Raw genomic sequence first — 25,444 nt, forward strand, 5'->3', positions numbered from 1 at the left:
CCTAAAAAGATAGCCTAAAAGGCTTACACAAGCTTGCTGCAAAGTTCCAAATGCTAGCTTGCTGCAAGCTTGCAATTTATGCTTGTGGCAAGCTTGGGAATTAACCTTGCAATTTTGGTTTTGGTAATTAAATAAGTTTTTTTTAACTAAATATCAAATACGTTTATGAAAACTTTTACGGTGGTACTCATTCATATTTGGTATAAATGAATAGTTTTCATAAAGAGAAATCAGGATGTAAATCGAGGTTATAGGACTTGGATGTTCAATTTTTATGTCCCTGGCATCTACTGATGCAGGAGGCTTATAGTGATTGTCCTGTCCGTCCGTCCGTACAAGGTTAACCAAATGGGACCGTTTCATGTAGCATCAATACCCCTTACTAAAATGACCTGATACTAATGCACATGTAACCTGTGACCATTCCTCATCTTCAGACATCACCTGACCTCGTTTTGGACTTCGGTTGCTTTGTATCGACAAGGATGCCACCAGGGGCATCAAGCGTTTATTGAACGCAGCTTCTTTTTTTTTTTTATTTAATTCTGGAGTGCAAATTGCTACAAGCTTCATCAGATTTTGCTTAGACCTGAGGAAACAGTCTAGTTGAGAATTTTAAGTGAAAGTTTTATCAGTACATTTTTAGCCTGTCTGCTTTTTGGGAGGTAATGGGTGGGGGAATTTGCCAGGTAGGCCTACTGTCATCACTTGATTGCAGGAGTTGACATGGTGAAGATTTTTGATAAGCTTAGGTCTGCTTTTTTTCTTAAAACCTATCAGATTTATAGCTTTGAAATATTGCAAACTTGTTTATCACCATTATATTAGTAAATAGGCTAAGAACCATAACTCTCACATGCATTTTTTAAAAAAGGACTTCGGACACTATCATATGCTTCTAGCCTACATTTTAAATGCAAATTTCTCCTTAAGTATTTAAACAATACCCAAATTGTTTCGAGTCAATGATAAACCAATGTTTTAGTTAATTTATTACAGCAGAAACTGATTTGTATCTGTTCCTATCAAGATGTTTTTCTTATTTTATCTGGGCCAGGGTATATTTTCTTGAAAAAATAAAATGTTTAATTTCCGTAAAAATATAATGTCATCACTTTACCGAAGTTTTAAATATTTGAATTCCAGTCGAAAAAAGTGACACAATCTGTTTATTGAAGGAAAAAATAACATTTTAAGATTAAAATCGTATAAATAAATAAAAAAGAGAACTATATTTTTGCAAATAACCTGTACTTCATTTATCTATACACTGTTCGTAATGTAAGTAATGTAAAGTTATTGACGCATTACATGTGTGAATAGGTATACATGTATAAGTGACCGGTCAGTTTTATTACAGTGGTTCAGGTAGTTATTTAATACAGGTATATGTCTGTATAGCTCTGTTATAAGCGATGGCAGATATTTGTGTGATGTATAACTTACATTAATACTAAGAAAAGGCAGTAATCTTATCAAGGCCGTAGGGTGGGTTCTTGCTTGGGATAAGTACCAGTGGCACACATAATATTTGAGCCGCGCCATGAGAAAACCAACATAGTGCAATTGCGACGAGCTTGGATCCTGACCAGCCTGCGCATCTGCGTAGTCTAGTCAGGATCCATGCTGTTCGCTAACGGTTTGTCTTATTCCAAAAGGCTTTGAAAACGAACAGCATGGATCCTGGCCAGACTGCGCAGATGCTCAGGCTGGTCTGGATCCAAGCTGGTCGCAAAGCCACTATGTTGGTTTTCTCATAGCACGGCTCATTTTAAACATGTAATCAAAATGTATCCGAAATGACAGTTCTTTCTGAGGCTTGCCTAAGGAAGCTGGATCGGAAAAAGTTAAATCAGGATAAGTCTGACAACAACCCATCTATAGATAATGTTGTCTATTCAGGGCTGAAGTTGTGGGCAAAACATATTCGAAATGTGTCATTTGTAGGGCTAAAGTAGAAGCAGGTCGCTGCATAAAAATTCCACCTGAAACTCGGCTGGACCGTTTAGTTTGTTTCCGCGTCTAGCCGTATTTGTATATGCCATCTGCATGGAAAGCGACTTGACACATCACTTTCGTGGCATCAGACTGAATGTGAAACCGTCACTGATATGACCTGCCAAGAAGCTACTGTTCTTGACCTATGCATCACAGGCATATCAATGCCAAGCTTTATTTCTGTTGGATAGACTATAGTCAGGATCAGATTAACTGCTGTACACATATTGCCCCTTTTTATACGCCCGTTTGAAAAACGGGACGTATTATGGGAACGCCCCTGGCGGGCGGATGGGCGGGCGGGCGGGCGGCGTCCACAGACCTTGTCCGGAGCATATCTTCTACATGCATGGAGGGATTTTGATGAAACTTGGCACAGTTGTTCACCATCATGAGACGGAGTGTCATGCGCAAGAACCAGGTCCCTAGGTCTAAGGTCAAGGTCACACTTAGAGGTCAAAGGTCAAATTCAAGAATGACCTTGTCCGGAGCATATCTTCTTCATGTATGGAGGGATTTTGATGAAAGTTGGCACAGTTGTTCATCATCATGAGACGGAGTGTCATGCGCAAAAACCAGGTCCCTAGGTCTAAGGTCAAGGTCACACTTAGAGGTCAAAGGATACAAGAATGAAAAATTCAAGAATGACTTTGTCCGGAGCATATCTTCTTCATGCATGGAATGATTTTGATGTAGCTTGGCACAGTTGTTCACCATAATGAGAGGGAGTGTCGTGCGCAAGAACCAGGTTCCTAGGTCTAAGGTCAAGGTCACACTTAGAGGTCAAAGGATACAAGAATGAAAACTTTGTCCGGAGCATATCTTCTTCATGCATGAAAGGACTTTGATGTAGCTTGGCAAAATTGTTCACCATCATGAGACAGAGAGTCATGCGCAAGAACCAGGTCCCTAGGGGTAAGGTCAAGGTCACACTTAGAGGTCAAAGGATACAAGAATGAAAACTTTGTCCGGAGCATTTCTTCTTCATGCATTGAGGGATTTTGATACAACTTGGCACAAATGTTCACAAGCATGAGACGGAGTGTCATGCGCAAGAACCAGGTCCCTCGGTCTAAGGTCAAGGTCACACTTAAAGGTCAAAGGTCAGATACAAGAATGACTTTGTCTGGAGCATTTCTTCTTCATGCATGTAGGGATTTTGATGTAACTTGGCATAATTGTACACCATCATGAGACGGAGTGTCATGCACTGGTCCCTTCTTTTGAATTACTTCCCTTTGCTGTTTCTATAAATAGCTTATATTGTAACTTTTTCATTACAAGTCGTAGGGAAAAATCGAGACCACTTTTCTGTAGTACAACATGCATGTTACATCCAATTCTGAGGTGTATTTTGAGCTATCTCTACCTGGTAAGGATTTTTGTGTGGACTTGTAATTTTTTTTTTTCGATTTTTTTTTTTTTTTTTTTTTTTTTTTTTTTTTTCTCTTTAAAGATTAACTTCCCTTAGTTGTTACTATAAATAACTTACGTTGTAACTTTTTTATAATTGACCGTAGGGAAAAACCAAGACCACTTTTCTGTGGTACAACATTGATATTACTTTCAAATTTTGGGTGTATTTTAAGGTATCTCTACCTGGTAAGGATTTTTTTTGTGGACTTAGAAAAATAAAAGAATTACAATAATTTCTAAAAAAAACAACATTGTAAACAACTAGAAAATTAAAATTCCATTTGCAAATACAGGTGCTAGTGTAAACAAATTTGCTGTGACGGGCGTATATTGTGACATTCTGCACCCTTGTTTGTTGTGTTTAGGCCTAGTCCGCCGCAAAGAACAATCTTCAATTCAGTTTTCACTGAAGGAAGAACATGAAGTAATGAATGCGTGTCACATGTAGTATGTGTCTAAAAGAAATAAATATAAATGCACAGAAAAAGATGAAGAAATAAAGAAATGAAATATATATATATAAAAAAATAATAATAAAAACAAAATGGAAAACAAATTACATCCTCATCGCTAGTGGCGTGCGCGTCGCGAGGAGGGCATGCAGAAGATTACCTGGTGTGTTGCTAGTATTTTACAGCACACATTTGCCAATCTACTACAACAAAGAACCAGGATAAGCCAATGAAAAGTTAACCCAACAAATAATAATGAATTAACAGTATTTGCTTCTCTCACTACTCTAGATGTATAAAATGCCTATATGTGCCCATTCAAACATTTGTATAGTATTTTAGTTACAAACAAATGTAAAAATATGTGATCATCAAATTATTAAAAATGAATATAAAAAGTATTGGTTACTTTACATTTGGGAACACCCTGTAGTTATATTTTTTGTTTAAAAGTACTGCTCCACCCCTTGCATCAACACAACAGTCACAGACAATGTGTATAATTAATATCTACATATGCTGGCCAAATATGGTTTTGATGCACGGGGGGGAACAATGTTCTTTAAAGCAAAATAGCTTTTATATGTATATAACAGGGCACGTAATTCTATTTAGAGCAAAAATTACCATTTTATGAAACAAATATTGAAAAATTTGACTTTAAGAAATAATCTCAAATATGTATTTTGATGGTATATGTAATTAAATACTTATTTCTTAGTGGTTTATTTTTCACTCTTGGAGTAGGCAAATTCATATAGAAAGTGTCCGAAGTCCTTATGATCCTTGTTCTTACAAAAATTGAATTTAAATTAATCTAAGATTTCTTTTATGAAAGTTTTTGTTTTGGTTCACTGTTTTGAATACTATAAAGTAGTAGCTTTGAAACCTTTCTTAGTTATCATTAGTTTAATACGTTGGTCAAGAACTATTACTCTTGCATGCATTTTGTCAGAGTTATGACTTTTTGTACTTTAAATGGGATTTTTTTGGTTAAAATTTTGATTTAGGTCCACTTAGCTTGAATGCTATCAGTGTTACAGCTTATAGCTGTTGACTTTTGAACAACTTTTATTATCATTAGTTAAGTGCATAGGGTAAGAGCCATAACTCTGATTTCCATTATGTAATTAAGAATTATGGCCCTTTATAATAAATAATGTACTAATTAAATGTCTTGTTTTTTGCACTTTCCTTACTACTTAATTTGTTGTTATTAGACTATCAAGTAGGTTGAGAGAATTAACTCTCTGTTGTATTTTGTTAGAATTATGGCCATTTTTAACATAAAAAGATGGTAATTCTTGGTTATGTTTTTGTTCAAGTTCACTTTTCTTCTAAATTTCTTGAATACTCAGTCTGTAGCTTTGACACTTCATACATTTTTTCATCATCAGTAGGTGAGAAAAAAACCTAGGAACTTTCATTCTTTTCTTGCATATTGCCTTACAATTTTATCAGGGGATGGTCTGATAAAAATGATTAATGGCTGATTGAACTCTTAGCAACATGCCAGTAAACAATGGCTGATCAGTTATCGCAAGGAGGTGTTGAGAGCAACATTGTTCTAACATGCATGCATGCAGAAATTACATTTGCAAGATTAGACAGATACACATTTGGATCAAATAAATCACTTAATCCTCACCAACGTGGGTTTGAGCCTCACTCGGGTCGTTGAATTCTTCATGTGAGGAAGCCATCCAACTGGCTTACGGAAGGTCGGTGGTTCTACCCAGGTGCCCGCTCATGATGAAATAATGCACGGAGGGGCACTTGGGTTCTTCCCACACCATCAAAGCTAGAAAGTCACCATAATTATGGCCTATAATTGTGTCGACACAACTTTAAAAATTATAATAACCAACTCTTCACAGCATATAAAACAGACATATTGAGTCACAGTAAAAACTATCTTATTCATCTATTTATTGTGAGTTTATCTGAATTTGTAGATCCATGCCCAGCTGGTAAAGAGCATCCTGCAGGAAGTACCAGTAACACAGCCTGTACAGATTGTCCGCGTGACACGTACAAGTCCAGCCAGGATACCACCTGTAAACCATGTCCTCCAGGCTTTATAACTCTAAATATTGGCAGCAAAACTTCAGCTGATTGTTTACGTAAATATATTTTACTTTTCCTGTTTTTATTACCAAGTTGTTGAAGACTGGGGATGCACACAGTCTATCAGTCTGTCCATCACATTTTTTTATGAACTTAACTCCTGCAAATTTGATTCAATTAAAGCAGGGATCAGCCTACAAGGCGATTTGAGCGATATCGTCGCTTTAAAGTCAGCCACTTCGCCTAATTATCGCCTCCGGGCGAAATCCAAATCGCCGAGTTTTTCAGCGAGTTATTATCTGTTTACTTAAAGTTGCAAAACTTGATGCATATTCTAGATTAAATTATCGATAAATCCATAGTCAACCCCGCCTACTCGCCTGTCAAACTTCAGCCAATCGTAGCGTTAATATCTAACAGCGTCAATCAATAATATTGTAAGCCGCCGCCATTTTGAAAATTTTCAATCGGCGTGTAAAAAGCCGATAAACTTAACGAGAGCATGATTTTATGCAACAATTGTATATTATTCTTTCATTTTATTAAAGATTACTTCAAAAATTATTTCAATTACCATAATTACGGTCAATTTCTGTAAATGAACGGCTCGGCTGGGTACTGTGGATAAAAAATGATTTCGCGGACGTCAGAACTGCCGTATAAAATATTGTAAAAAGATCGCCATTAACTACGAGTTTGGTATTATTTTCGAAAAAAATAATAAATAAATAAATTAAATGTATAAATCTGAACAAGTTGGTGCAAAAATCGGGCATTATAAAAGTACGAGAATCGAAACATTAATGAAAATTTTCACGCCGTTTTGATCGTGCACCTGTTAAATTTACGAATTTCGGACATGTAAATTTCGGATAAAAATTTAAAGGCGACTTTTTCATAGCTAAGTTTATACTTTATTTAGAAATTCATGAAAATGATAATGCAAGAATCAATTTCCTTAAATAATTACTGTTTATAAGTTACAGCTAGACCCACAGAAAGTGGATATATATAGGCAAGAAACTGAATGCTATGCCGATGCTTCTCCTTAAATTTTTCAACTTCTCCCTAAATTCTGTGGAGGGAGAAGTCACTTCTCCCTAAAATTTTGACCTAGGCTGATCCCTGATTAAAGTGAAACTTGGTATATACTTCATCAGCATGAAATGGACATGGGTATATTTTGATGACTTCCATGTTCGATTATGTTTTCTAGAGATACAGCCCTTTTACTGACTTCGTACTTATAAAACTACAGCAGAACATTGTGTACTCAGCTTCTTGTGCAGTTTCCATCCAACTGAAATGAAACCTGGTATACATTGTCAACATGAAGGGGAAATTTGCATCTTTATGGAACTTTCATCTCGGATTATTATTTTTTGAGCTATGTCCCATTTTTGACTCAGCCATGTTCGAACCACCTCTGTACATTATATACTTGTTATCCATGCTTGTAGTTTGGATGTTCATGTCAGATTTTTTTTATTTTGAGTTTTTATATTTTATTCTATCAAGCATTTGAAATGGGCTTGTGTTATTCAATGTTGACTTAATTCTTGTTATAACAATGTTTAGATCAAAGTTGATAAAATAAAGTTGATGTTGTGAAACAGTCTGAAAAAAAAGTGTGAGAAGTGTCTGACATTGTAAATAATATGCATGATATTCTTCTATTCAAGTAAACAAAATGAAAAGAAAAGCTTTTAACATATGAGATATGACCATATTTTTATTATAAGAAATATGATTTATGTACAAGATGTCTGCAGTTATTTTTATTATAGCAAATTGCGATCTTGGGACATACTTTGACGATTCTCTAAAGAAATGTGAGGAGTGTACATTTGGGCAGTATCAGGATCAGAAATACCAGAAAACTTGTAAAGATTGTGACACTGGTAAAACTACGAGAAACCAGGGCAGTGATGACATAACAGACTGTATTGGTAAGATTATATAAATGATTAGTATGTATGTTGCCATAAGAAAATAGAAAGGCCCCGGTACCCAGCTCTGTAGGGAGAGGACAAGAACATCAGTCTAGAAGCTGAGTTAGGTCCCCTGGGTTCCCTCAGCTTTACCTGGAGAGCTCTCTTAGTCACTCTGAAGATGTGGGTGTTGGTGTCCATGTTTGCAAATTTTTGATGCACTCTCTCTTTTACCCTGTTATGTCTTGGACGTAATACAGTTTTTCTTCATTATTACCTATATCTAATGGCAGTAGGGCAGCAACAATATTTCCTGAAGTATGCATTCTTTTGTACCCCCCGACAACAAAGTTGTAAGGGGGGGTATACTGGTTTCAGGTTGTCTGTCTTTCTGTCCGTCTGTCTGTCTGTCCGTCTGTCTGTCTGTCCGTCTGTCCATAGACACAATCTTGTGCGCACCATCTCTCCTTATCCCCTTGACAGAATTTAATGAAACTTCACACAAGTGATCAGTACCAACAGTAGTTGTGCATGGGGCATGTTAGGTTCTTTTAGAAAAAAAAATTTGCAGAGTTATGGGACTTTGTTTTTTTGTTACTATACTATATACATAGACACAATCTTGTGCGCACCGTCTCTCCTCATCCCCTTGACACAATTTAATGAAACTTCACACAAGTGATCAGTACCAACAGTAGTTGTGCATGGGGCATGTTAGGTTCTTTTAGAAAAAAAATTTGCAGAGTTATTGGACTTTGTTTTTTGTTACTATACTATATACATAGACACAATCTTGTGCGCACCATCTCTCCTCATCCCCTTGACACAATTTAATGAAACTTCACACAAGTGATCAGTACCAACAGTAGTTGTGCATGGGGCATGTTAGGTTCTTTCAGAAAAAAAATTTGCAGAGTTATGGGACTTTGTTTTTTTGTTACTATACTATATACATAGACACAATCGTGTGCACACCATCTCTCCTCATCCCCTTGACACAATTTAATGAAACTTCACACAAGTGATCAGTAACAACAGTAGTTGTGCATGGGGCATGTTAGGTTCTTTCAGAAAAAAAATTTGCAGAGTTATGGGACTTTGTTTTTTTTTTGTTACTATACTATATACATAGACACAATCTTGTGTGCACCATATCTTCTCATCCCCTTGACACAATTTAATGAAACTTCACACAAGTGATCAGTACCAACCCTAGTTGTGCATGGTGCATGTTACATTCTTTTAGATAAATATTCTGCATAGTTATGGGACTTTGTTTTTTGTTACTATACTGTATACATACATTCTATATACATACAGTCCACATAATTATGCAATCTTGTGTGCGTCAAATTGCAATGTACCGTCAGTGCATGCGGGGGGTATATTCATCACCTTTAGTGATAGCTCTAGTTTTACCTGGAATTACGGTATGTCCGTTGTTCTATACATCAATCCAATCATCCTTCTGTCACGCAACTGGTCGGACATCTCTTCACCAGATTTAAAGAGTGATCATTGCCAAGCCTAGTTATGCATGTCTCAGCATTTTCTGGTCTGATTATTTTAAGCAGAGTTATGGCCCTTGATTGATAAAATTTTATTATGTTTTGGCCGTTTCTCTTATATTATTGGGCGAATTTCCACCAAGCCATATGGAAGTGATCATTACCAAACCTAATTAAGTATTTTGTCAGCATGTTTTAGTTCTGTGAATTGGAGTTATGGCCCTTGATTTGATGCATTTTACCTCATCTGGGTAACTGCTCCCATACCACCAAAAGGAATTACACCAAACTTTACAAAATGATCATTGCAAATCCTAGTTGTGCATAGCTTGGGTATATTCCATTTAGGTAATGTTCAGCACAGGTATGGCACTTGATTTGGCAAAATTTATGATCTTTTAGCAACTTCTTTTGACCTATAATTGAGGGATTTCCACTAAACCTTACACAAGTGATTAGTGCCACATCTTTTTATGCATATTGCCACTGCCAAGCCTAGTTTTCTATTTTATGGGAATGTTATGGTTCAGTGATTTGCCCTGGAGTTATGACCTTGATTTGTGGCATTTTACAATTTCTGCATGGTAAGTGGTTGGAGAGATGTTTTTAGCTCACCTGAGCAATGCTCAGGTGAGTTTTTCTGATCGCTCAATGTCCGGCGTCCGGCGTCTGTCATCTGTCGTCCGTCGTCTGTCAACATTTAGCTTGTGTATGCGATAGAGGCTGTATTTTTCAATTAATCTTCATGAATATTGGTCAGAATGATAACCTTGATGAAATCTAGGCCGAGTTCGAAAATGGATCATCTCTGGTCAAAAACTAGGTCACTAGGTCAAATCAAAGAAAAACCTTGTGTATGCGATAGAGGCTGTATTTTTCATTTAATCTTCATGAATATTGGTCAGAATGATAACTTTGATGAAATCTAGGCCGAGTTTGAAAATGGGTCATCTGGGGTCAAAAACTAGGTCACTAGGTCAAATCAAAGAAAAACCTTGTGTATGCGATAGAGGTGGTATTTTTCAATTAATCTTCATGAATATTGGTCAGAATGATAACCTTGATGAAATCTAAGCCGAGTTCAAATTGGGTCATCTGCGGTCAAAAACTAGGTCACTAGGTCAAATCGAAGAAAAACCTTGTGTATGCGATAGAGGCTGTATTTTTCAATTCTTCTTCATGAATATTGGTCAGAATGATAACCTTGTTGAAATCTAGGCCGAGTTCGAAAATGGGTCATCTCGGGTCAAAAACTAGGTCACTAGGTCAAATCAAAGAAAAACCTTGTGTATGCGATAGAGGCTGTATTTTTCAGTTGATCTTCATGAATTTTGGTCAGAATGATTGCCTTGATGAAATCTAGGCCGAGTTCGAAAATGGGTCATCTCGGGTCAAAAACTAGGTCACTAGGTCAAATCAAAGAAAAACCTTGTGTATGTGATAGAGGCGGTATTTTACAATTGATCTTCATGAATTTTGGTCAGAATGATTACCTTGATGAAATCTAGGCCGAGTTCGAAAATGGGTCATCTGGGGTCAAAAACTAGGTCACTAGGTCATATCACGTAAAAACCTTGTGTATGCGATAGAGGCTGTATTTTTCAATTGATCTTCATGAATTGTGGTCAGAATGATTGCCTTGATGAAATTTAGACCAAGTTCGAAAATGGGTCATCTCGGGTCAAAAACTAGGTCACTAGGTCAAATCAAAGAAAAACCTTGTGTATGCAATAGAGGCTGTATTTTTCAACTGATCTTCATGAAATTTAGCCAGAATGATTACCTTGATAAAATCTAAGCTGATTTCGAAAATGGGTCATCTGGGGTCAAAAACTAGGTCACTAGGTCAAATCGAAGAAAAACATTGTGTATGCAATAGAGGATGTATTTTTCAATTGATCTTCATGAAATTTGGTCAGAGTGATTGCCTTGATGAAAACTAGGTTCGTTTTGAATATGGGTTATCTGAGGTCAAAAACTAGGTCACTAGGTCAAATTAAAGAAAAATCTTGTGTATGCGATAGAGACTGTTTTTTTTCAGTTGATATTTATGAAATTTGGTCAGGTTGATTGCCTTAATGAAATCTAGGTCGAATTTGAATATGGGTCATCTGAGGTCAAAAACTAGGTCACTTGGTCAAATCAAAGAAAAAACTTCTGTATGTGATAGAGGCTGTATTTTTCAGTTGATCTTCATGAATTTTGGTCAGAATGATTGCCTTGATAAAATCTAGGTCGAGTTTGAACATGGGTCATCTAGGGTCAAAAACTAAGTCATATTTAAGAAAATGCTTGTTTTATCGCAAGAGACCAAGTTTTTGGTCCAATCTTAATGAAAATTGGTCAGAATATTTGTTTCCATGAAATCACTAGGTCAAACATGTTTTACACTGTTATGGAGTGTTTCTTAGGTGAGCGACCTAGGGCCATCTTGGCCCTCTTGTTCATGAAAACAATCTCTAGTTTTAGGATGAAGTTTTGATGCACTTTCACTTTTTGTCTGTTATTATTAAATGGATTTGATTCAAACTTAATACATTTGTAGGCCATAACTCCAGCACCAATATTTCATGGATTATGCCCCCTTTTCACTTAGAATTTCTGGTTAATTTTTTGATGTTCTTTCACTATATCTCTGTCATTTCAGAATGGATTTGATTCAAACTTTTAAAATAGTTGCCCCACATTATTACACACACCATAATTATGACAAAAGGGCTGTATCTCAGGCAACAACTATGTCCCGAATTTTAGGAATAAGTTTCTGTGCACTTTAATATTCCTATTACTGAAAGGATTTGATTTGAACTAAATTGTTTATTCCTCGACATCATAGACATAAGGTCTATAACTCTGACACCAGTATTTCATGAATTATATCCCATTTTTAGCTCACATGTCACAAAGTGACAATGTGAGCTTTTGTGATCACGCAGCGTGCGTACGTGCGTCCGTGCGTGCGTAAACTTTTGCTTGTGACCACTCTAGAGGTCACATTTTTCATGGGATCTTTATGAAAGTTGGTCAGAATGTTTATCTTGATGATATCTAGGTCAGGTTCGAAACTGGGCCAACTGCGTTTAAAAACTAGGTCAGTAGGTCTAAAAATAGAAAAACCTTGTGACCTCTCTAGAGGCCATACTTTTCAATGGATCTTCATGAAAGTTATTCAGAATGTTCACCTTGATGATATCTAGGTCAAGTTTGAAGCTGGGTCACGTGCCATCAAAAACTAGGTCAGTAGGTCAAATAATAAAAAAACCTTGTGACCTCTCTAGAGGCCATATTTTTCTTGGGATCTGTATGAAAATTGGTCTGAATGTTCATCTTGATAATATCTAGGTCAAGTTCGAAACTGGGTCAATTGCGGTCAAAAACTAGGTCAGTAGGTCTAAAAATAGAAAAACGTGTGACCTCTCTAGAGGCCATACTTGTGAAAGAATCTTCATGATAATTGGTCAGAATGTTCACCTTGATGATATCTAGGTCAAGTTCGAAACTGGGTCACATGCCATCAATAACTAGGTCAGTAGGTCAAATAACAAAAAAACCTTGTGACCTCTCTAGAGGCCATATTTTTCATAGGATCTGTATAAAAATTGGTCAGAATTTTTATCTTGATGATATCTAGGTCAAGTTTGAAACTGGTTCAACTGCAGTCAAAAACTAGGTCAGTAGGTCTAAAAATAGAAAAACCTTGTGACCTCTCTAGAGGCCATACTTTTCAATGGATCTTCATGAAAATAAGTCAGAATGTTCATCTTGATGATATCTAGGTCTTGTTTGAAACTTGGTCACGTGTTTTTAATAACTAGGTCAGTAGGTCAAATAACAAAAAAGCCTTGTGACCTCTCTAGAGGCCATATTTTTCATGGGATCTACATGAAAATTGGTCTGAATGTTCATCTTGATGATATCTAGGTCACGTTTGAAACTGGGTCAACTGCAGTCAAAAACTAGGTCAGTAGGTCTAAAAATAGAAAAACCTTGTGACCTCTCTAGAGGCCATACTTCTGAATGGATCTTCATGAAAATTGGTCAGAATGTTCAACTTGATGATATCTAGGTCAATTTCGAAACTGGGTCACGTGCCATCAATAACTAGGTCAGTAGGTCAAATAATAAAAAATCTTGTGACCTCTCTAGAGGCCATATTTTTCAGTGGATCTTCATGAAAATTGGTTAGAATTTTTATCTTGATGATATCTAGGTCAGATTCAACACTGGGTCACATGAGCTCAAAAACTAGGTCACAATGTCAAATAATAGAAAAAAAACGACATCATACTCAGTTTAAAACTGGGTCATGTGGGGACAGGTGAGCGATTCAGGACCATCATGGTCCTCTTGTTACTTAAAATTTCTAGCTAAATTTGATGCACTTTCACTATATCTCTGTTACATCTGAATGAATATTAATTCAAACATAAAATACTTATATCACAACATCACCCACATTATATGACAAAAATTCAGCTGAAATATTTCATAAATAATGCCCCTTTTTTACTTAGAATTTCAGGTTATGTTTGTAATGCACTTTTCACTTTACCATGGTTATTAATAACTTTTATGAACAAAATTTATAAAGTAAACAAACCACATCACCACCCAAATCATATGACACAAATTCCATTACTCTGGCAAAAATATTCCATGAATTATGTCCCTTTTATATTTAAGAATTTCAGTTAAGTTTTTATATGATTTGTCTCTGTCTCTATTTTAAGTCAGATTACTGCGATTTGACACAGGCTCTAATTACCCAACCTCACCGTCCATATCTGATGCATTAATCACTTAAGTGATAGCTCTAGTTTCTTCAGATTATATGCTTTTCTGCTACCAAGCATCAAAATAGTTATGCGAACTTTGTCCTCTGCCAATTGTTTTCTAAATATTTTGACTCTTATTTAAGCACTGTGGGACTTAAGAAATGTATATATCTAAAGATGGACTTCCAATGCTGTTGCAGTACCACTGCCAAAATCAATGTAACTGGACACTCTTTGGAAATAATAAAAGCTTTCCTGTTTGTAGATAGGGTTAATTCACACTGGATCTACTTGAACCTGATTTTATCATCATGGCAGATATATATGAGCCGTGCCATGAGAAAACCAACATAGTGGGTTTGCGACCAGCATGGATCCAGACCAGCCTGTGCATCCGCGCAGTCTGGTCAGGATCCATGCTGTTCGCTTTTAAAGCCTATTGCAATGAGAGAAACCATTAGCGAACAGCATGGATCCTGACCAGACTGCGCGGATGCAAAGGCTGGTCTGGATCCATGCTGGTCGCAAACCCACTATGTTGGTTTTCACATTACCATTGCGTGTGCTAGTTTTAACAATGTCATTTATATCATGATATTAAATATATTGAAAACATGACATGATTGTCTTAGTAAATGGATAAAAGGTAAATGTTATTATTTATGGAACAAAAGTAATTACATGAGCAGCTTCTATGCTTCCGTTCAGACCAAATTCTAAAAACAAAAACACGAATATTTACTGAAATATTAACATTATATTCTTGATCCTTCTTAAATTTTATGATAGTATTTAAGTTGTGTCGTTTTACATGTTACAGTACCATGCCCTGCAGGATCATATCTCCCATTCCGTTTAAATGGACAGTGTACTCCGTGTCCCCAGGGTACGTATAGGGTGGATGATGAAACTGCTGCTACCTGTACACCTTGTGGAAGTGGTAAAACTACAGATCAAGAAGGATCTACAAGTGTAGCAGACTGTAAACGTATGTTTATTTTGTTCATTTTTTTTTCCATTAAATAGAAACTATGGATGAGTGATCAAAAATATCTCTTAGCTCTTAATGTTGCAGACATAAAGTATAACAATTATTATATGCGTGTTTTGGAAAATGGGTGCGCATGTCTGTTCCTCTGTCATAGCTTGTGTCCAGGACACAACTTGATGATAATTCAAGGTATGGACTTTAAACTTGGCATATAGGTAATTGGGTTAGAGATGATGTCCAGAAGTCATGAACCAGGCCAGTAAGTCAAAGGGAAAGGTCACAGTTGGAGCCAGGAGGTCAAATTTGTCTCTCATATTTTATATCTGGAGCTTAATTTAATAAACCATCTAAGGTATTGACTTTACATTTGACATATAGGAACATGGCAATAAGACAATGTGTGGAGTGCATAAAATGGATTAGTAGGTCAAATTTTACAGTCACAAATTTAGTTCAGAGGTCAAATTTGTCAGTCATATTTTATATACAAAACATACCTTGATAACTTTTCCAGGTTTCGACTTCAGACTTGGCATAAAAGTAGGTGGTGATGAGACAATTTGCAGTCTATGAAACTGATCAGTAGATCAAAGGTCAAGGTCAAAGTCATAGATTTAGCTTAAAGGTCAAATCTGTCTTTCATATTTTGTGTCCAGAGCACAACTTAAAAACTGTTCAAGGTATTGACTTGAAAGTTGGAATAAAGATAGATGATGATAAGATCTTGTGCAGAGTGCAGTAATCCAAATCACTCACACACTACCTCCTCCCCCACCCACTCTCCAAACTTTCCAAAAATTGCTTAGTTTCTTGTGCCAATAATAGTATCCCATCACCACTACACAGAAGCCCCCATTCATCAGGATGAAACCATAAAATCATGATTATCCATGCATTTTTCTTGGATACTTAAATTTTGGTTCATTTTTGCAAGGACCACAGCTCTACTCCAGAAAACTTGGACATGCTTCTGTTAATGTAGTCATTCTAAGCCGTACCACTCAAAACAACATTTTCTTTATTTTCGGTCGTCTGACTTGTAAACAGACCCTTGCATTAGCCTTTACTTTAAATAGAAACTTATCAGTTTGCCTTTATTGACTAAAACATGTTTACAATGTTTTTTGCCACTGCGCAATAGGTCACACTGTAACAAATATGTGAAATGTCCCAAATATTAAATTTTAGTTGCATTTTAATTTTTTTGAAAACATGTCTGCCTTTCTATTTTCCAGCTGATTGTAAACCAGGTGAGAAAATAGAGGGAGATATCTGTGTACTTTGTGAAATAGGGTCATACCAGACCTTGCCCAGACAGACATCGTGCAATCTTTGTGCAGATTATACCACTACCAAAGAAGAAGGAACTGACTCTCCAGATGACTGTGTGGGTGAGGAAAACTGACTTTTACTTTGCAATTTAGAAAACAAATGAATTAATAGGTCTATATTCTGAGACCTTGGTAATGATTGATAAACATTAGGGAAAATAGTTAAGGACCTTACTTTTTTAGCATTTTCTTTGGTAAATGAATTGTGTGTATGTGTGTGTGTGTGTGTGTGTGTGTGTGTGTGTGTTTGGGTTTAACATCTTTTTCAGCAATTTTTCAGTCATATAAAGACGGTGTCTACTTGTAGCAGTGAGCACAATGCCCAACTTTATAGTGCTGCCTCACTGGAATATCACGCCATAGACACGTGACATGATACCCCACCCAGTCACATTATACTGACACCAGGCTGACCAGTCCTAGCACTACTCTCTTAATGCTGAGCACCAAGCGATGAAGCTACAAGTACCATTTTTTATGTCTTTGGTATGACGCAGCCAGGGATCAAACCCACGACCTGTATGTGTTTGTGTGTGTGACATAGATAAAAAGGATCATTTTGCGGAATGTTTTTTTTTTTTTAGGAGAAATGTTTGAAATATACAAGTGTTCTACTTTTAGCTTGTCTGTTAAAGAATATATTAAAAGGAGGGGTATTGTACTCTCCCTGGTGTCAGCATTGCCTTTGCATTTAGGGAAATTTTGTGGAAAGCTTCTTAATTTCACTATATCATGTTATATGCCCCAGAAAAGTTCTACCTTGGGTCACACCTACCCCGACACCTCTCCTCCACATCCCCCTAAAAATGTATAGATAAAGAAATATTAGGTGTATATTGCTTCACTCTTGGATACAAAAAAAATATTCCTTTGAAACTTTGTAAACTTGTTTATCATTATGCAGCAAGCATGTAGGTCAAGAACCAAAACTCTTGACATACATTTTGTCAGAATTATGACTCTTTATGGAGTCAGAAAATTAGAATTTCTAGTTAAGGTCCACTGTTCTGAATACTGTAAGAGTTATAGCTCTGAAACATTTTACACTTGTTTATTATCATTTGATCAGAAAATATATAAAAAAAAACAACAAAGCTATCTATTACAGTTTGTCATAAATACTTTCCTTCTTAGAAAATTGGTATTTTTTTTATTTTTATGCCCCCAAAGGTGGGCATATTAAAATAGCACTGTCCATACGTGCGACGTCCGTGTGTCCAGTAAATTCTTGTCCTGGCTGTAACTCTTCCATCCATAAAGGGATTTTGAAATAACTTAGCATAAATATTTATCATAATGACACAATGTGTTGTGCGCAAGATCAAGACCCTTAGCTCCAAGGTTAAGGTCACACTTTGAGGTCAAAGGTTAACATGGTCTGTTTCTTGTCCGGTCAATAACTCTGCCATCAATGAAGGGATTTTGAAATAACTTGGCATAAATGTTTACCATAATGAGACGATGTGTACTGCACATGACCCAGACCCCTAGCTCCAAGGTCAAGGTCACACTAAGAAGTCAAAGGTTAACAGGGACTGTTTCTTGTCCGGTCCATAAGTCTGCCATTCATCACGGGATTTTGATATTATTTGGCATAAATGTTCCTCAGATGATGTGTCATGCCTAAGATCTAGACCCCTTGCTCTAAGGTCAAGGTCACTCTTAGAGGGTAAAGGGTAACATGGTCTGTTTCTTGTCCGGTTTATCACTCTGCCATTGATGAAGGGATTTTGAAATTATTTGGCATAAATGTTCCCAATAATGAGATGAGGTGCCATGCACAAGACCTAGACCCCTAGCTCCAAGGTCAAGGTCACACTTAGAAGTCAAAGGTGTTTCTTGTCTGTTCCATAACTCTACCATTTATCAAGGGATTTGAAAATAATTTGACACATATGTTAACCATATTGAGAAGGTGTGTCACGCTTATGACCTGGGCCTCTTAGTTCAGGTCAGGGTCACGAAATGATGTGTGACTTTTTTTGCGCATGCAACTGTAGCATTCTTGGGCATGCTTTGGGGGCATTTGTCACCAGTAGTTACAGCTCTTGTTTGTTATGTCAACTTTTCTTGGATACTGCAGCTTTGAAGCTTTATACATTTTTATGCCCCCGAAGGGAGGCATATAGTTTTTGAACCGTCTGTTGGTCTGTCAGTCTGTCCGCAATTTTCGTGTCCGGTCCATATCTTTGTCATCGATGGATGGATTTTCAAATAACTTGGCATGAATGTGTACCACAGTAAGACCTAGTGTCGCGCGCAAGACCCAGGTCCGTAGCTCAAAGGTCAAGGTCACACTTAGACGTTAAAGGATAGTGCATTGATGGGCATGTCCGGTCCATATCTTTGTCATCGATTGATGGATTTTCAAATAATTTGGCATGAATGTGTACCACAGTAAGACAACATGTCGCGCGCAAGACCCAGGTCCGTAGCTCAAAGGTCAAGGTCACACTTAGACGTTAAAGGATAGTGCATTGATGGGCGTGTCCGGTCCATATCTTTGTCATCCATGGATGGATTTTCAAATAACTTGGCATGAATGTGTACCACAGTAAGACGACGTGTCGCGCGCAAGACCCAGGTCCGTAGCTCTAAGGTCCTAAACTCTAACTTCGGCCATAACTATTCATTCAAAGTGCCATCGGGGGCATGTGTCATCCTATGGAGACAGCTCTTGTTTCGTCATCAGTAGGCAAGAAAGAAGGCGAAGAACCACAATTCTTTTTTGCATGTTGTCTTATGTTAAGGACTTGCATACATCATTGACATCTGCAGGCCATGATTTTGTGTTTTCAAAATCTGGATCTTTACTATTTCTAAGTGTTACTCCATCCTCATATTGCACCTTGTACACACATAAATATAAAATGAAAACCTGTTACATACACTGCTGCTTGCTGCTTTCACATCTCTGTTGGCAAATATTTTCAAGTAGACAAGCACCCTGTCTTTTCAACAACTAGGAGGCAGATAGTATGCAAACTGTCTGTTGCTTCAATCCAGCTGTCATACTTTCTCGAGAAGTCAATTTCTCCTGCAAGTTACATCAAAATGAAATGGAACTTGGTATGTGTCATTGTCACCAAGTGGACATGCACATACATACCCCTGCTGTATTTATTCCAGCATTGTCAATTATTGTCTCATTATTTGCAGACTTCTGGTGGTATCATGATTATGATTTCTTTTCAAATCTTAGAAAAGCTTGTTTCAAAGTAGCTAGTAGTAGCTAGTTGTAGTTCAACTTAAAAAGATTGCAAATGATTTTCAAACTATCTGTGTATGATTTTGTCCCTGAACAGAACTGTATTATAAGGATACACAAAAATAGGTACCAATACCCGTTTTGCCAAACATCAACTGCGATAAACATGTTTCCTTAATTACCAAATAAAATCAGTACTTTGAGAATTATAACTATAGTAAATTAAATTCTGAAATTATTCGTATTATGTGAGAAAAGTTCTAGTTTACAATGCTTTTATATATTTTATATATACCTTTAAAACATTTATAGATACCTGTCCTAGTGGTACAGAACTCACTGAAAAGAATCCTGTGAAGTGTCAGAAATGCGCAATGAACAGCTATAAGGAGGCTGGTGTTGACAAAAAATGTACAGCATGTCCAGCCAATCATATCACTCTATCTGATGGTGCTGTTAGTAAAACAGAATGTGTCCGTAAGTTTTGTTGTCTTGCTTTTATACACATTTCTTTAAATGACTGGCATTAACCATATTTAAATCATTGTTGAGATTCGATTATGTTTGTTTATCTTTGTATAGACTTAATTGATAAAATGTCCCAACTGAATATTGATTATAGTGGCAGAAAATAAGATTAAAAGTCCTGTAGTTTTTCAGAGCAAGTATTTCTAGTCAAATTAAGTTGAAAGGTACTCTTAATTGACTAAAACTGTTGTCAGTATTAGAAAATAGCCAGTAATAAAGATATTTGGGGAAAATACATTTAGGGTACACCTGTCTTTCATTACCCTGATTTCTAAGTTTATGATTCTGTTGTAAAATTTCATGTTACACTTTGAAGAAGAAGGCTTATATTGCTTTATGATGGTTAGTCTTTGGTTTGTTAGGCCATGTGTTGGTAGGCCATTTGGTTTATGATGATTAACTAGAGAATGCTAATCAAACTTCATAAGAAGAGAAAAGCCCGCCCACTTAGCTCAGTAGGGAGAGCATTGGTCTACGGATGGCGGGGTTGTGAGTTCGATCCCCAGGCAGGGCGTATGTTCTCCGTGATGATTTGATAAAAGACATTGTGTCTGAAATCATTCGTCCTCCACCTCTGCTAATTCATGTGGGGAAGTTGGAAGAGTGACAGTAAATGACCCCTGTTGTTTTTAAGTCAATAGGTTAAAGATCAAGATCATAGTGACCTTGTGACTGAAAATAGTTTCCATTCAATAAGTGATGAATTTTGTCTACTGCCATCAGACTTTATAAAATGATTGCCTGCCATCAAGAGATGGCCCCTTCTAATTTTGGTCTCAAGAGGTCAAGGTCAAGATCAAATTGGTCTGACCAATAATTGGAGAATACTTGTTTCAATGGCCACCCATTTTCATGTGATGATTGTCTATGGTCAGTAGATGATCCCTAGTCATTTTGTAGATCAGTATGTAAAGGGTCAGTGTGGTCTTGAAACTGAAAATTGTTTCAGATCAGTATCTGCAGCGTAGTGCCATCAGATTTCATAAGATGATTATCTGTGGTCAGGAGATAGCACTCTAATTCATGGGTTTATACCTCATAGGGCAGGGTTATTATGACCTTGAGAATAAAAATGGTTTTAGATCAGTTACTGGAGAACACTTGTGAGTATAGTTGTCAGCTTCATAGGATGATTGCCTTCAGTTAGTAGGTGACTGTTGTGTTTGAGGAAGTAAGTCATAGAATATTAAACACTGACAAATTGCATACCCAGTTTAAGCTAGCAGGTCATCATGGAAACATTTGTGTTTTACAAATAGCTGTTGTTAAAGAAATTTCTGCCACATTATTTTAGCTGATTGCACAGATGGTCAGAAATGGGATGCTGTAACTCTACAGTGTGAAGCTTGTGAGGCAGGCACCTTCCAGCCATGGTTTTACAAGGACACTTGTATTAAATGTCGAGACAAATGGACAACATTGGCAGAAGGAGCAAAAAAAGAGAGTGATTGTAAACGTAAGGAGTTCTTTTCAGAATCTGTTTAGAAGAAGTCTCAATGAGCTTTTTCTGTACTGGATCAGTAGGATACTTCAAAAATATATTTTGAATAGATTAGAAAATTTGAGATAAAAGGAAGTAACAGGAGATTATTGATCAGTGAGACATTGAGATTTTTCCTGAGTGTCTTTTCATGTTGAATTTATTGAACATTTTCAATAAAATAAATAAATGTGAGGTTCTGTATTTTATTCAATGAGTTTAATAAATTTGAATGTTAGATTCTTTAATCCCATGTAAGCTTTTTTTTCCTGAAACATTGGATTTTTTTCTTTGTTTATATGTACATGTAATAGAAGTCAGTTTGACCACATTCTTCTATGCAGGAAGCAATGTCAACATCAAAATGATATACTACGATATTATCAAAAATATGACATGGCGCTATTTCATTCCCGTAACATGATATACAGTGAAACACCGCTCGCTCGAGCATCGATGACTAGAGTACCCGGGCTCGCTCGAGCAATTCATGTGGTCCCGGCCGATTTCCTATTTTCTATGCGAAATTGCCAAGGCTGGGTCAAGCATCGATAACTCGATCGCTCGAGCATGACATCTGGTCCCTGTGTATTAATTTACTCTTTGTTGCTTCTGGCAAACTTGAGCAGAGGTGTCAAAATTTTTCACACCTTCGGTGGTCAGAATTTATCAGTTAATTAAAATTTTCCACACACCGTGAGAATTGCGTGGTCTAATCCGCGACTATCCTAAATGTTTGTTTGTCGGTATATTTGATCTGATAATGAGATTAATTATTGACAAAAGGTTGAACAAAAGTTTTATTGATCAGATATAGATGAATAACTGATTACTTAAATCTTCTTTTCTGCGGGATCGAGAAAACTGTCATGAGATCTTAGTATTTTAATCAGCAGTTGTTTGCAAGGAAATAATATAGCCTTTTCATAAAATTGAGATGATAATTTTGATATGCACTTGTTGATAAATAAAAATTGCCATTTACAAATTACGTATTGAAACGTCTATGATAGATAACTTTTGTAATACTTTTTTTAAATGTCACAAGCATGTTATTATTACGCAACACCGTTTAATCTGCAAATGGTCGCGATGACAATTGATATTGGTAAAACAAAAAATTTTCTTCTTATGTTGGTCAATGTTTGGGTCACTCGAAACCATGGATAACTCGAGCATTTTGCTCATCCCCTTGCGACTTCGAGTGAGCGGTGTTTTACTGTATTTGATAAATATATTTCCAGCTGACTGTACAGCAGGTGAGCATTGGGATGAGGCCTCGCTAAGCTGTGTAAAATGTAATAAGGACTCGTACCAGCCAAATCCTTACCAGTTTGTCTGTCTGAAATGTCCTGAAGGAACGTTCACTGATAATACTGGGGCTGTTGCTGAATCGGAGTGTAAAGGTAAAGATAATATCTACTGTTTAATCAGATCGCAAAGGTAGCGTTACATTAATGGCATCTGCTGAATCAAAGCACAAAGATATGAAAAAGTCAATGACATTTACTGTTGAATCAAGGCACAAAGATAGAGAAAATTTAACGGCATCTGCTGTTGAATCAAGGCACAAAGGTAGAGAAAAGTTAATGACATCTGCTGTTGAACCAAGGCACAAAGATAGATAAAAGTTAATGACATTTACTGTTGAAACAAGGCACACAGGTAAAGAAAAGTTAATGACATCTGCTGTTGAATCAAGGCACACAGGTAAAGAAAAGTTAATGACATCTGCTGTTGAATCAAGGCACAAGGTAGGGATAACTTAATGACATCTGCAGTTGAATCGAGGCACAAAGATAAAGAATAGTTAATGACATCTGCTGTTGAATCAAGGCACAAAGGTAGAGATAACTTAATGACATCTGCTGTTGAATCAAGGCACAAAGCCAGAGATAAGTTAATGACATCTGCTGTTGAATCAAGGCACAAAGGTAGAAAAAAGTTAATGACATCTGCTGCTGAATCAAGGCACAAAGGTAGAAAAAAGTTAATGACATCTGCGGCTGAATCAAGGCACAAAGATAGGGAAAAGTTAATTACATCTACTATTGCATTATAAATATAATGAATGATAGTTAGACCCATACCAGACTGTTTATCCACAATGTCATGAAGAAGCAACATTGAAAACAAAGACTGCTGAAGATAACCATTGTTGTGCCTGGCTAGAGCTAAATCACAAAGAAAATTTGGTGTTAAAGACAAAAACTACAGATAACTGTTAGTCAGTTGCTGTTTCAGTCTTAATGATGAGGTAATGACAAGTGAAATCAGTTGATGCTACAGACTAAACAGTGAGGTAGAGGTAAGTGAAGTCAGTGTCTGCTGCAGTCTAAATAGTGAGGTAATGGTGATTGAAGTCAGTTGCTGCTGCAATCTGAATGGTGAGGTAATGGCAAGTGAAGTCAGTTGCTGCTGCTGTCTGAACATTGAGGTAAAGGTAAGTGAAGTCAGTTGCTGCTGCAGTCTGAACAGTGAGGTAATGGTAAGTGAAGTCAGTGTTTCTGCTGCACTCTGAACGGCAAGGTAATTGTAAGTGAAGTCAGTTGCTGCTGCACTCTGAACAGCGGGATAATGGTAAGTGAAGTCAGTTGCTGCTGCACTCTGAACAGCGAGATAATGGTAAGTGAAGTCAGTTGCTGCTGCAGTCTGAACAGCGAGGTAATGATAAGTGAAATCAGTTGCTGCTGCAGTCTGAATGGTGAGGTAAGGCAAGTTGTCAGTTGCTGCTGCAGTCTGAACGGCGAGGTAATGATAAGTGAAGTCAGTTTCTGCAGCAGTCTAAATAGTGAGGTAATGGCGAGTGAAGTCAGTTGCTGCTGCAGCCTGAATGGTGAGGTAATGGTAAATGAAGACAGTTGTTGCTGCAGTCTGAAAAGTGAGGTAGTGATAAATGAAATCAGTTGCTGCTGGAGTCTGAACAGTGAGGTAATGGCAAGTGAAGTCAGTTGCTTCTGCAGTCTGAACAGTGAGGTAGTGATAAATAAAGTCAGCTGCTGCTGCAGTATGAAGAGTGAGGTATAGATAAATGAAGTCAGTTGCTGCTGCAGTCTAAAACAATGAGGTAGTGATAAATTAAGTCAGTTGCTGCTGCTGTCTGAGCAGTGAAGTAGTGATAAATGAAGTCAGTTGCTGCAGCAGTCTGAAGAGTGAGGTAGTGATAAATGAAGTCGGTTGCAGCTGCAGTCTGAACAGTGAGGTAGTGATAAATGAAGTCAGTTGCAGCTGCAGTTTGAACAGTGAGGTAGTGATAAATGAAGTCAGTTGTTGCTGCTGTCTGAAGGGTGAGGTAGTGATAAATGAAGTCAGTTGTTGCTGCAGTCTGAAGAGTGAGGTAGTGATAAATGAAGTCAGTTGCTGCTACAGTCTGAATGGTGATGTTGTGGTAAATGAAGTCAGTAGCTGCTACAGTCTAAACAGTGAGTCAGTGATAAATGAAGTCAGTTGTTGCTGCAGTCTATATGACAAAACTAATGATTTTTGTATTTTCAGTTTAGCTGTTTCATAATTGAGCTTACAGAAGCAAGTTAAAACTATGTATATAAATAGATTTTTTTTGCAGACCAGTGTCAGCTAGGTGAGGAGATGGGGCCAGGGGGAACCTCCCCTTCAGATTGTGTGAAGTGTAAAGTTGGAACATACAAGGATGCTACTAAAGCAACATGTGAGCCATGTCCGGATGGATTAACCACATTGACTGATGGCAAAACAGCAAGCACAGATTGTAAACGTAAGTGCTTATATTTTTTATGCTCC

The 25,444-nt window shown here is 37.0% G+C and overlaps 1 protein-coding gene across 1 annotated transcript in view; it reads left to right on the plus strand.

Annotated features, from left to right (window-relative positions):
- The window catches only part of LOC123562048 (uncharacterized), a 332,465-nt gene that overhangs the window by 279,522 nt on the left and 27,499 nt on the right, over positions 1-25,444 (plus strand). Inside the window, exons 68-75 of the mRNA XM_053524913.1 lie at positions 5,822-5,989; positions 7,721-7,882; positions 14,968-15,135; positions 16,374-16,529; positions 19,990-20,154; positions 21,500-21,661; positions 22,930-23,091; positions 25,251-25,418. Coding sequence (XP_053380888.1) covers positions 5,822-5,989; positions 7,721-7,882; positions 14,968-15,135; positions 16,374-16,529; positions 19,990-20,154; positions 21,500-21,661; positions 22,930-23,091; positions 25,251-25,418 — 1,311 coding nt within the window. The remainder of the gene's footprint in view (positions 1-5,821; positions 5,990-7,720; positions 7,883-14,967; positions 15,136-16,373; positions 16,530-19,989; positions 20,155-21,499; positions 21,662-22,929; positions 23,092-25,250; positions 25,419-25,444) is intronic.

The sequence above is a fragment of the Mercenaria mercenaria genome, chromosome 2, assembly GCF_021730395.1.
Source record: "Mercenaria mercenaria strain notata chromosome 2, MADL_Memer_1, whole genome shotgun sequence".
NCBI classification, from domain to species: Eukaryota; Metazoa; Mollusca; class Bivalvia; order Venerida; family Veneridae; genus Mercenaria; species Mercenaria mercenaria.